This window comes from Anticarsia gemmatalis, chromosome 7 (genome assembly GCF_050436995.1).
Source record: "Anticarsia gemmatalis isolate Benzon Research Colony breed Stoneville strain chromosome 7, ilAntGemm2 primary, whole genome shotgun sequence".
NCBI classification, from domain to species: domain Eukaryota; kingdom Metazoa; phylum Arthropoda; class Insecta; order Lepidoptera; family Erebidae; genus Anticarsia; species Anticarsia gemmatalis.
The window spans coordinates 4,626,629-4,640,916 of NC_134751.1; the positions used below are offsets into that span (position 1 = coordinate 4,626,629).

The 14,288-nt window shown below is 33.9% G+C and overlaps 1 protein-coding gene across 3 annotated transcripts in view; it reads right to left on the reverse strand.

Moving 5' to 3' along the window:
* Positions 1-14,288, reverse strand: part of LOC142974324 (venom dipeptidyl peptidase 4-like) — a 72,852-nt gene that overhangs the window by 38,459 nt on the left and 20,105 nt on the right. Inside the window, exons 1-2 of one of the 3 annotated variants that reach the window (XM_076116578.1) lie at positions 12,225-12,364; positions 1,346-1,415 (exon numbers count right to left, since the gene is read on the reverse strand). In XM_076116578.1, coding sequence (XP_075972693.1) covers positions 1,346-1,396 — 51 coding nt within the window. In that variant the 5' untranslated portion in view covers positions 1,397-1,415; positions 12,225-12,364. Of the gene's footprint in view, positions 1-1,345; positions 1,416-4,320; positions 4,407-12,224; positions 12,365-14,288 lie in introns of those variants that run through there. The other 2 variants (XM_076116577.1, XM_076116574.1) reach the window with 2 other exon arrangements.

Genomic DNA, 14,288 nt, shown 5'->3' on the forward strand with positions numbered 1-14,288 from the left:
TTCTTACTCGTACTACTGGTCAAAGACCTCCCAACAAATGAATAATATGAAATACCTACTACTAAAAAACAAATACAGAACCTGCAGTACACAATATGTTAAAAAGCATAACTTGTTGCCAATTCCATAGCTTAAGTGTCAGATAACATACATACAAACAAACATCATAACACATATCCTATCTGCTAGGTAAAGTGACAGCAAATATGTGGAAACAATTGTCACTATTCCACTTGATAAACTAACTGATACTAAACTTATTCAAAAGCGGTAAAAAGGTTACTAACTTTCCACTTAAATATAATAAGCTGACCCGCGCAACTTCGCTTGCGTCACATAAGAAAGGATGGGTCAAGATTTACCCCGTTTTTGTAACATTTTTTATTGGTACTCTGCTCCTATCGGTCGTAGCGTGATGATATATAGCCTATAGCCTTCCTTGATAAATGGGCTATCTAACACTGAAAGAATTTTTCAAATCGGACCAGTAGTTCCTGATATTAGCGCGTTTAAACAAACAAACAAACAAACTCTTCAGCTTTATAATATTAGTATAGATTAGTATTGATATTCATATAATAACTTGACTTTCAGTTCAAACCACAATATAAACAAGTCATTATAAAAACGCAAACTACATAATAACTAAATTTGGTTGACCAATAAACAAGTAATGTAACGTAATTAACTGGATAATAGCTTGGTTCACTTTTAATGAACCGGACTATCACGTAAATCCATTTTTTCATACGTACACAAAATTACGATATGAAAATGGGAATTTACGCGGCCATAAGTCAAGTCGTAGCGGCAAAAAAGGCATAATACTTAGTGCATAACATCTTGTTTTATGCATAACAAAATATCTATAAATTACTCATTATTGCTTGTCAATTAAAAGAGTAAGCTAGTTTTCAGTATTATTTTTGTTGTTGTTGTTAATTACTTTTTGTGCCTGTTATAAATTGGATTAGCTAGTTATCCAATCTACTCTTTTTGAAATAAGTGAAAGTAAGTAACGTTCTTTCCCGGTAATTATAATATGCTCGTATCATTATTAGGTAAGTTCAAAATTAAATCTAGAGTTAAAACTGCAGTTTGTCTGTTGAGTCTCATTTTCACATATATTATATTGTACCAATTGGTAACCTTAAAAAGCCTTTACTTGGGATGATTTTGTATTTCGTTAATAAAGCCTTAAAATGGGCGCTAAAACAGTATTTCAGCTGCATGGAGGTTGATTTTAAGGGTCTGAAGTTCAGCTAGTTTCACAACCTCAGGCTAGTACTAAGGTGGACTATAACTATAAGAAGAGGTCTATTCTTTGTATAACAAAGTGACTTACCTGGTCACTAGTACCCATCTCCATGGTGGAGTTGCTGTTGTCTTGCGCCATCTTGCTTCAACGGTCTGCCCTGGAAACAATAGAAAAGAAAAGTTAAATAAAATACTAAGAACCTTATTATGCAATAAGGACGTTAATACCTTAAAAATAGTTTCAAAGTAAGAAAGGACATGATTAACGCTTTACGAATATTCGGTCAATTGGTTCAATATCCACTTATAATATGATAAATGTAATAGACTCTAGGCTTAACCCATACTTCATTACGGGAGTAATTAGTTATGCTTATTTATTAAATGACACAGACGCTAATTTATATATTTACTGGCTGTATATCTTAGGTCTTGTATCCACTTGATCAGCTCAGTCAAATGAGCCGCTAATTCGCCCGAGTGTGCTCAAATGGATGCAAGGCTTTATAGGTTAGCTAGACATTTCTAAACACTTAAGCTGCCTGGTAAAAAACATATAGGTTCTAGATGCCTCGGCAAACGTTGTTTTGACATATAAATAACAATAAAAAGGGGGTATGAAAAATACATGGCCGATTCTCAGACCTACTCAATATGCTCACAAAATTTCATGAGAATCGGTTAAGCAGCTGCGGAGGAGTACGGTAACTAACATTGTGACATGGAAATTTTATATAATTACATTTAAGATATACGAGCGCCGGCGCTATCTATATCTATCTTAAATGAAATGCACCTAAGATAAAAGCATATTTTTCCAAATTGTACATTACTTTCTCATAGCTAAGATAGAGTCTCCCGAAGAAAAGGGGTAAGGCTCATAGCCACGGCCAGATCAGCGAGCTTGTCACGTATCTCAGTTGACAACTAGTGTACGACAAATTGATGGTCACTATTGAGTACATTGCTGCTTGGACGTAACGTGTTAATCAGTATAATCTAAGGGAGAAATCAACGTATAGCATTATGGCTTTCAAATAGTTGTCAACTGAGATACGTGATAGCCCCCCATGCTTGGGAATTTTATATCTTAGGGTTTCATGACGATGATTTTTTTCAAATTATTAGTTGAATGGCTATCGGAATGGTTGGTAGGTATTGACCGAGAATCACATCACATCGGTGGAGTAGTTTACCTAGCTATGGTACAGTATAAGTTAAGAATTAAAAAGAAGTTAATAAGTAGCTTAATACCTATCGCCATGCAGCAATAATATAACACGGCCTCGTAAATATAAATACTTAATTAGGTACATGTAAATAAAAAATCGGTCACTTATAACTATTTAGTATAAAGATAAGGTCTATCTAAATCTTCATTATCGTTATTGTTTGTCTTATCTCGCTCGTGTTATTAACGATAAACTTATTGCTGTAAAATATAATTATGTATAATCTATGTAGGTATCCGTTGAATGCTTGGAGAAAATATTTATGAATATATTATATGTGTTCAAAACCTAAGGCTCAATCATCATAAGCTTTTCGAAATAGTCTTATCTAAACTAATAATATAAAGCTGAGGTGTTTGTTAGTTTGAACGCGCTAATCTCAGCAACTACTAGATGGAATTGAAGAAGAATTTTTTTATGGAAGACTCCATCTTTCAAGGTACGCGATATAAAATCGCGTTGGGCCTAATACGGAAGCAGTGGCAATAATTTATGCTGAGAAAACGTCAAATCTAAAGTCCACGCAGAAGAAATCAACAGCCGCTAGTTAAGAATAAACATCAGCGACTGAGTGCTATAAAACCGTTGTGAAAAAGAAAATCTGCAAATTCTTGAAACAGTTCTTGAATGAATGTCAAATCAACTCTTGGCCAGAGTGACATACCTACTCAAGGCCAAACCCCTTTCTAATTCCGGTAGGAAGCTCAAACTAGTAATACAGACAAATATGAGAACACAATGATAAACTACTATTAGGTGGTTGTTGATGACCGATTCCTATAACATTGACCGTTTTAGTTATTGTCAAATAAAATGTGTATGTTGCCTAGTAACTGAAGAGTAACAGCCTTTAAGATAAGAATAAAGACGGTAAGAGATGCCTAACGAAGTGTTAAGTCTTGTGAGAATGTTGACCTTGAGATCTTAATTACGTATAGTAATCATCTTGAAGCAAAGCTATTCTAGATTATAAATTAATGCTAAGTCACTGTTAGATCATCATAATAACTAACATAATGTAATTAGGTAAGTATGTCCTTTAAAATTGCCTAATACATTCAGTTATGTTTCTATTTTTTGACAATCAAAAAAGGTGCATAAAATATATAAAATAGTCAATCAATTCTGGGGATAAGCTTTAAACACTTCTTTATCCAGATTATTATGAAGCTAGGTATTAGGAATTAAGGTAACTTCTGTTCAACATACTACATAACCCAATACTCTCATATTATTTAAAGGAAGGTTGGTCAATAATAATAATATTGATTTATGTTTTCTGTGGCAGGGACGGAAATACTTAAGTCTGTCACTATCTAATGCACAAACGCATCTCACTAGAATTATTGGCCCATCTTCTTCTTATCGTATCCACTTAAGTCATATAAAATGATTTCAACTAAAATAATGATCATAAATAGTGACATTTCAGAATGTCCACAGCCACTTATTGACAGACGAGGCTAAGAACCATTCACATTCAGCCAAGTCGAAGGCCAATACCACTTGATTTACTGAATTGACCACTTGCAAACTTAGAAGAAAAAAAGAATACCACTTTATTATGTCACTGGCTGCATGCACGTAAATTCATGTTCGAAAGCAAAAAAAGAGTTTAAAATTCGAATAGGATTCACTTTAAGAAAATTAGTGGCCACATAGTCCCGAAAACTGTCATGGCGGACCAAAATAACGGCATAGATTTGAACAAATTCTAAAACCAATATTATTTTATCACTTTATAATCGAATAATCAAATTGCCACTAGAAAAATTCGAACAACCCTTCAAACGTCCCGGATTTCATTTTATGAATATTCCAATGTACTTACCACGCTGTAGATAAATTACGCAAATTGATTTAGGACCGGCCTTAGGCCGATTCCCCGCCGTACTGAATTTTGACCGAATAAAACAAGATTACGATAATCTATGAATTCATAAAGATAATAGCCACATTAATCACTAATCAACTAAGATATTTAAGTAATAAAATGTGATAATGAACATTACAATTTTATTATTATTGTAAAATCTTGTACATTCCGCCATTGAAAAGTATTCTACGAATACGAATACGACTTATTTTATTTCTTTTAAAAACTAAACTTCCGCTCTGAAGCATTAGGCTGATTCATGTCATTATAACATTACATTTTAGCTTTATTGACTATGCCCAGACCGATAGTATACTTGCATAGCAACCCATTTAGCCAATAATTTTACGACTAGACTGCTACTTCATCACGTCATTTCGCTATTTTCTGGTAAAACTTTAACTTAAGTATCTCCCGAATATATATATATAATTATAATTAATTATAATTAATTATATATATAATTAGTAAAATACCAAGTCAACTATATTGTTGTCAGATGCTGTAACAGAGAAGAAAACATTCTTTTAGACTTAGACGTGTAACAGAATATTACGTGTGACTTTACCGCTGTAGCAATCCCAAAAAAATATTAGATACCACTCTTGATCTAGTCTAAGTGTGGGGTACACGTCCTAAATAGTCCTAAATAGCGGTAAAACTCATATTAAAAAAACGCAATTCAATAGAAAAACTACAGCTAAATGTACTCAGAAACCGGGGGTAAGTCAAAACTATTTTTTTGCATTTAAAAGTAAATCCCCTAATTTGATTTCTGGCTCCTTGAAAAAATCCCTCAGCATACCTTTTTCCGAATTCTGAATTAAATATTTAATAGTGGTACTATTGAATTTCCGTACATATCGAACGAAACCACTCTAAACAAGAGTGTTCAAAGCGCTTTGGATCGTTCTCGACTAATATAACACGACCTCAACGATCGGTCAGCGAGTTTTTCAACGTTTTTGCAATGCTCAAGCAAATCGAGAGTAGTTTTTCAAACATCTCCATTCCAACTGTGAAATAATACGACATTTCAGACTTATTATAATCTAGATAAAGGCATTGCATTAATTAAGAACAATTTATTTCACATGGAAATAGCACTTGTGCTACAGATCGAAAAGCAAAAAACAGGTGGATTATATGTACGCCGCGGTGAAAAAAAATGTTTCTTTATGTTGACATGAAAACAGACACACTCTCTGGATTACACAATAATTACATTTATCAAAAGTTAACATAGATAATAATTGACTCACGCTGTTTCGTTTCTGCCTAGATTATATCCATAGTATCTATTGCTCTCTACCAATTCCTAGTTTCAATTGAAAAAGAGTTTTTTCACACACCAAAGTCCATCGCTATACAGTTCTCAAACGCAGTTATCGTTAAAAAGGAACTCGATTGAAATGCGGGGCCGCTATTCTAACACGAACGATTGTCTAACCCTAAGCTAGCCAGTGACAACAAAGCCTCCGACGATTGTATTAGATACCAGTCAATCTGTTAGAGTGGCGACCAAAATGAAAACAAATAAAGCCCCCAACACGTAAAAAGTTAATAGATAGTTTTTAATTGATTGCTTACAAATTCTCCGATTAATAATCTTCGTAACACATGTGATTGCTGTTTTTAAGATATTATTATCTTTTCAAACTCATCTATGGAAGACGCAAAGCTATTGCGACTTCATCCTTTCTATACAACGTGCCGAGTGCAAAAAAATGCTTGAAAAATCCATCATTTTGCTTCAAAATATATGCATCAAATCGTAATAGAACATAATAAAGTTAATAATTCGGTAATGAATAATAATAATACAAATTGCTGTATATTACATGACTAGGGACCCCCTAACCTACCCTTACGTTGAAGGAAATAAACCATTGGAGCGGCACGTTTTATGATTACGTGTACCAAAATTCAAACATTATCCGCTCATTAGTTTCGGCACAAATAAGTTACAAACATCTACGCTATCGCATTTATGACATTAGTAAGCTATCCCGTTATAAAAAGTGGAAGGGCAGCTATTTATCTTCATAGCAAACACCATACACTTAGCTGGCACCACATAATATCTGTAATAGATGCCAATCATAAAGAAAATTCTATTACAAAAACTAAACCGTAAACCAACTCATACACTACATACTGATACACGCTCTTCAAGCACATAAACGAATAAATAAACTTATATAAAACATACAGTACCTTCCTTTATAAATATACAATAAGACACTTTAGTCGGGTCTATTTTTTTCAATGTACATCTAAGGCAGTATTCACACTGATCCGTCTTCGTTCCGGCAGATCCCACTTATCCCTTTTAGACGCCGTAAATCCGACGGCATATTTTGTTTATTCTTGTGTAAATAAAAACAGATTTATATTGTTTCACTCACTGTTTAGGGTTGAGAGGAGATAAATAGACGCGTATTTGTTTGATACATTCATTATTTGTGTAATTGTGAGTTTATTGCGTTATTTGTTCGTATTATTTCGACTAATTCTTACGCACTGTGATTCGAAGTCCAACATTTTTAAAAGTAGTTAACACCAAATGAAAGCTATTAAGGTAGGGTATCACCAGATTCTAGGAAGGTTTTCTGGGTGTTATTTCCTAAAAGAAAATAATTATAACGCCGCCACCATTGCGTCGTGATGTCGTGGGTTCGATTTTCATACGGGACAATTATTTGTGCGATTCACAAATAATTGTTTCGGGTCTATTTGTACTTTGTGTCCGTTGTTTGTATGTTTGAAAAAGTCCCCGCAACACAAGAATAATAATTATTAGCGCGGGAGTTGTCTTTTAAAAAAGGAAGAGGAAAGCAAAAAGAATGGAATTTATTTTTTCTTTTACATTATTCAAAATCTCATATTTTCGTCTGATTTGAAATTACATAAAAAGTGACAGTGCTTTTGAGTATGGATCTATTAACAACTGCCCACAACTTATTCTGCATGAAAAAAATTTTCATAATCCAGATTATAAACTATCTGTGCAAAAAAGTTCATCAAAATCTTTGTATGGATTTTGATGAAGTCTTGGCGTTATTGACCAATAGACATTCATTCACAAGTATCCAAACTTTCGAATTGATAAAATAACATCGTCCACTAAGGGAATAAATTAACCAAGGATATCCAAGTTCATTAGCAGTGGCCTGAATAAATAATATAATTACTGAATTGTCACACTGAATTTGAATGCATTTCAGGAACACACATTATAGTTGCGAATGGACACGTCACAGACAGACATTCCATGCGTTTATGTGAATACTAACATATACATAATTTATTATGTGACGGGTCTCTAGCGCAATTTTATTAAAAATTAAAGATATTATAGAATACCGTATTTCTTTATGTAATTTGATCGAAACGTCGGATAAACAAATAAGGTATTCTAACCTTTAAGTTTCAATCGCGCTTAAGACCCGTTACATTGTAATATTATGTGTACAAGTCGGGAGAGTTTAAAATCGTTGATATCATATAGTACACTCATATTTGATCACGAGGTAAGCTTAGCTTGGGCATAATTCGTAGAGTTGTTTCGATCAATCAAGTAAGAATCAGAACTTGGCACCACGCTTTTAAACCTTAATTTCTGTTTAAAAAATGGAAATAATGGCAATATGAATAACACTATAATAAATAAGAAAGTTATTACAACTCAAAAGCAAAATCACTATTAAATGATAATGTACCTAAAGGTTATAAATCAACCTTTTTCTAAAAGATTAATATGTCTGCTCTGTGTGGGTTCAATGTTATTAACACCTATAAAATGACTAGCATAAACGGGAGGAGTAACTGCGCAATTATCCATAAAATCAAGTTGCAGAGAAAATCGTTTACCTAAATATCAATAAAATTCAAAAGCATTCCAGACTAAGAAATCGTGCACATTCAGCGCTTTAGCGAGCGACTGACTTTAATATAATTATGTTATATGAATTTAATATATGTCAATACTACTTATATTTTGACATAGTACCGATAAAATTAGAAAAAAATGTAAATAGTTCTAATATCTCTGATTCTTTTTTAACTTAGTTTGCGATAACGGCCAGTGCAACTTGTGCCGAAACGTCCAGCCTGCTTGTAAGGTAAAGTGCATGATCGTGTTATTTCTCATCTTATTAACACCAATATTATAGTCAGCAAATTCAAAAGGTAAACTAAAATGGAAAATAGAATAGATTTATAAACTGTTTAAAATCCGCTTTTCAAATTAGGGGTAATTTATGTTTTTATTAACTAATCTGAATATATTTTGAGCAATATCTGCATAGCATGCATAATTTATTGAGAAAACATAATCAAATACACCTATTTTGATTGCCGGCTATACACTTCTAACTTAAAAACTTGCCGCGTAATGTGTGCAAACTCTTACCTAAACCCTTTTGGCGCTATTTTATTAAAATTTCGATTCCAAGTCTCAGTGGAGCCCGTCTTCACATATCATTTCACATTCAATCACTACGAGTGTCTGATAAGGGTGCTGACTGACTAGCTATTCAAAGAGACGGCTACGAGGAAATCAAATGTCCCTCTTTTTTCTATGGTGACGAAGGTTATAGAATCATAGCAGTGATGATTTCAGATTCAGGTTTTCCGTATCCAAAAATACTACTATACTATATACTAATATAATCCTAATCTAATAGTATGTACTGTATTTTGATCTTATTGTATTTGTATTAAATACAACATAATATATTGAAACGTTTTACAATTTATACAAGGCTTTTTATTATACCTACTAAATCATCATCAACTTAGTCTTTTTTCCATAAATGTTGGAGTCAGCTTCCAGTCTCACCAGATTTTATTATTAAATTAAATTAAGTAACCATCACCCAAGCATCGCCAATCTACAAACTGTCAATCATCACTGCACGTTTTTCCTTCATACACCAACATTCTCTAGTTGGCTCCAATCATTGGCGCTACATAATTGGCCTGTCATTGGCGCCTCCTTTATAAACACTTTTAAGACGATACATTCGTAGTATTAGTCAATAAGTAAGTACTTTATCTTCATGCTTAGTTCTCCATCCACCAACATATGTAGAACCGTACATAAACTCTGCTAATATTAACTAAAATAATAATGAATTTTACCAATATTAAACAAGCAATCTTTAAATGGTTTAGGATCCAAAAAAGAAACTCTCACGGAAAAGGGAACCATATGTGGGTAATAAGCAATGTTAATAAGGTCCATGCTGGTAGAGTCGCAAGCTAGAGGTGGTAAATTCATGCTAAGTCTTCATATACATAAGTGTAACCCAAAAATAAATTAACGAATGATGAACCTCAAACGGTCAGTTAACACCTTATCACAGTTTCTTTTATTCACCAACATTTTCTATCGTTGGTTCCAATGATTGGCGCCAATCATTGGCTACACATAATTGGGTTGTGATTGGCATTTCCCTGAAGAACTCTTTCATCACGAAACACACGTAATATTAGTCAGTAAATACGTATTCTTTATGCTTACGTCTCTAACCAAATAAATGTAACCCATTGATAAATAAACGAATCATGAACCTTTAACTGTAAGTCAACATCTTATCACAGTTTTCTTTTACCCACCGACATTTTCTATCGTTGGTTCCAATGATTGGCGCCAATCATTGGCCTCACATAATTGGGTTGTGATTGGCGCCTCACTCACGAACACTTTCATCACGATCCTAGCTGACTTGAATTAATAATTCACTTGTAACGTAACAAACACGCTTTCTACGACTATTACGTTATTTACGCAACTGTACTTACAAAATAGAGTATGTTCTTTTAGTTTTGATGACATAAGGGACAATTCTATTGTGATGGTTTGATTCTTTTGTTTCTGGTCTAGTGATGAGATGGATAATGTCTTTATTGAGTTCTTTCTAGTAGTTAAGTGGTCGTAACGAATCAGTTGCGAGATTCGTTTTTTTTTAAGATAAGTTCTCTTTACTAGCAAAGATAATAATATATCCTGGTCGACATGACAAGTAAATAAAAATATATATTGTTTATATGATCACAATATTTACAGCAAATTACTAGATTGTTCTACGACGTCATTATTTAGAAGTTTTCAACCCATAACAATCTATGGCATAAGTTAGTCCTTTCTATGAAGAAGTTGACACTACCAACTTCTCTTAATCTAAATTAAGAACTCTATCACTACCTACTGTTACTTCCGGTTTCTAACTACATTTAGCTTTATCTGTTCAATAGAGTTGAAACTCATAAAAAAACGCTATTGAATAGATCCTAGAATAAATGTACCTCAGAAACCGGGAGATAGTGATCAAGTTCTTAAATTACTTAAATTAGCCTAAAATTCAGAACACCTGTACCTAATAGTCATTTCAGTTGATAAACTGTCTACCTCATTCTCCATGTATTTACCCGATTATTCTAATTTGTACAATTGTTTGAGACATAGCAACATAATATTATAATGCAACGGGTCTTATACGCGATTGAAAATTTAAAGGTTAGGATACCTTATTTGCTGCCCGACGTTTCGATCGAATTACATCGACCGTGGTCACGAGCTGTCATGTTTCAATCGCGTATAAGACGCGTATTATGTGTACTAGTCGCGAGAGTTAAGAAACGTTAACATAGCAACATACTGAAAAATCATGAGGTTGTTCAAACAAAGTGTGACGTCACTGTGTAAATTTAACTCGAGTATGTAATTCCCTCGTTACTTGTCTCGTCACGCGTCTTATGTGTAATGTTATGTAACTTAGTTGTGAGTAATATATAGGGGAACTCCTGAGGAGTTTGTATTTGATTGTTTTGTTTGTTTGTTTGTCGTATGGTTAGTGGTCAACCTAGTGTCAAAGTTGTTCAAGCTGCCCAAAGGCCTTTGACGTGGCTTAACGACTGTTATCTTAATTGACAACAACCGGGACCGACCTTTTACGTGCCCTCCGAAGCACGGAGACGCCCAGTTCAAATACCACTATGTCTGGTCTATGTATGGTCACCCATCTATGGAATGACCGCGCCAAGGTTTGCTTAACCCACACATCGTTTACGGAACGGTGAGCGCAACTGGCTACGGGCGCCTCTAATTTGATTAAAAAGTTAGTAAAGTTTTGAGATTCAAGAGATTATTTTAACAAAGCAATATACATTCAGAATATCACTCCGTGATGAAAGGTGTAGGTTTCATCATTACCAATAAATGTTGGTCCCATGTAAGTAATAGGGGACAAGCCTAAAAAAATATATACTAGATCAATGTTTATCACAATACAACATGTTCGGCCTGGTAATAGAAGCCCTGACCGCAAATTCTACAATAATAATAGTTTTATTATCATTTGTGCACATGATCTGTTTATATTTTCGTCCTCACAATAAATTTACAAAGGTTATAAAATAAGTTACATTTTTCAATGAATCTAATATCTATCCAGCTAGACAAAATTTTGTAAGACACGAATTTATTAACATTTGCCGGTTTTAGCACAAAGCATGAGTAACTGGTATATAATTCTATTTATTAGAATCATTGTCATTTTAATATTTTTGTTATAATAAAAATCTATACAAATATTATAAAGCTGAAGAGTTTGTTTAAACGCGCTAATCTAAGGAACTGCTGGTCCGATTTGAAAAATTCTTTCAGTGTTAGATAGTCCATTTATCGAGGAAGGCTATAGGCTATATAACATTAAAAAAAATATCACGCCTTTTTTGCGTAGGGATAGGTAGAGACCAAAAAACGCCACTTGATAAAATACTTATATACTTCCCTTGCCTCCTTCACATCCATACATCTTGTCATACAGGAAGAAAATGATTTAAAACCTTACCTGTAAAGTATCCATTATGACGAATTTCAAAGACTTATAAAACCTTAACCGAAGCTACAATTATTACAAAAGATATAAAGACTTAAGGGAAATAAACTATTTATTAAAAAACGCGTTTCAATAAATTATTATTAAATGACCAGTAAACTGTCACTTTCAACACACAATTGCCAATTAATGTATCTTGATTTCATTATCTTGTTATAATATTTCACATAGCCATTCATTTTCAAGTACTGCTTATCATAAGCACTTGTCCCAGTGTGAGCGAGAAGCGATTGGCTGTAACTTCATTTTGGAATGCATAGAATTTCGTCTCGAAATATAGGTAATAGCCCTGTTTACTTCTTTAAAATAAATAACTTAAGCAACGTTTTGTATGCACTAGAAAACTTAATTATTAACTAGCTGACCCGCGCAACTTCGCTTGCGCCACACAAGCGAGAATGGCTCATATTTCCCTCCGTTTTTGTAACATTTTTTACTGGTACTCTGCTTCTATAGGTCGTAGCGTGATAAATGGGCTATCTAACGCTGGAAGAATTTTTCAAATCGGACCAGTAGTTCCTGAGGTTAGCGCCTTTAAACAAACAAACTCTTCAGTAAGTTTAGATAAACTACTATTATGATTATTACTTAAATAGGCGGTACCAATAGTCGCATTAAGTTAATATATGTACCTAAAGAAGAAAGATCTAAGGAACTATCAATTGTGGATATAATTATTCTCTTTTAAAACCACTTCAGATCGTAAGTATTGAGAATGAATTGTTTTTTTAAGTCATTAACAAATCGCTATTCGCTCTTAAACACACCAATGCCTAACCCATTGTTCTCAAGTAATACTTTTCATCCACTTTCAATGTCTTCTAGCCTTCAAATCAAAGTGGTTTCTCTAACCGTGTCACATAATTTTTAGCGCATTTTATTCTAGAACGGAACAGAGTGTATTAGCTGCCAAGAATCTCGGCGTTAGATTCCAATAAAGCCTATCCGTAACAAGTATTTACTCGGACGATTGACGGCTGGCCTCCGCATTCCGACTGCCGATTGGACTGTAGGTAGCTCTTACCTCAATCGATGGTAGGCACGGTAGAACGATTCGATTTGAATTAGAGCTTTTACTAAACTTGGTTCAGGTTTTGCAAATCAGGGTGTATAAATGTAATCCCTATTTTACTGCAACACGCTATTTTCACTGCCTACGTGGCGCAGTGGTTTAGGTCACCACCGCCGCTACGATTGCGTCGGGAGGACGTGGGTTTGAGTTCCATACGGAACAATTATTTGTGCGATCCACAAATAATTGTTTCGGGTCTGGTTGTACTTTGAGCCCGTTGTTCGTATGTTTGTAAAAGTCCCCACGACGCAAGAGCAATTCTTAGTGCAGGAGTTGTCTTTTTCAACAAAAAAAAACACTAAGTTATTTGTCTGATCTGTCTTATTAGGAACGGCTGACCAGCGCCTATACATATAAACTAATGTCGATGTCAGATTTTTGGTTACCTTAGAGTTTAAAAAAATTCAAATTGTTAAGACCCAGATCGATATTACACTAATACAGCAAACACAAATGTTGGCATTCGGTAGTAACGACTGTAAATAACACTAGCGTAATAGCAAAATAAAATAATGATACATTTGACACGAAAGTAACACGTGCTAATAAACTAATTTCTTCCAAGCTTGACCTTACAAATTAGCCGTCTCGACAGTCTAACATAATAACAGTTAACGCAATTATAAGCATGGCATCTACACGGTATAATCCTCTCAAGTTTGCAAGAGCTGGCGTTCGTAAGCGAATTAGGTCAGTTCCCACAAGATATAATGAGCTAATGCGATCAACACGCGCCTAATAAGATGATGTTTCTTCCCGAGATGTACTTGTAATGTTCTGAGGAATTCATTGTTATAATAGAGATTGTAATCGACTTTGTACTTTTGTGGATATGGATTGGTATCTTTAATTGTAATAAACATATATTTTTTGCAAAAACGTTCCCTGGCTACAGAAGTGCGGAAATTTTTATCAGTTTTGTTTTGGTTATTGTATGAATTACT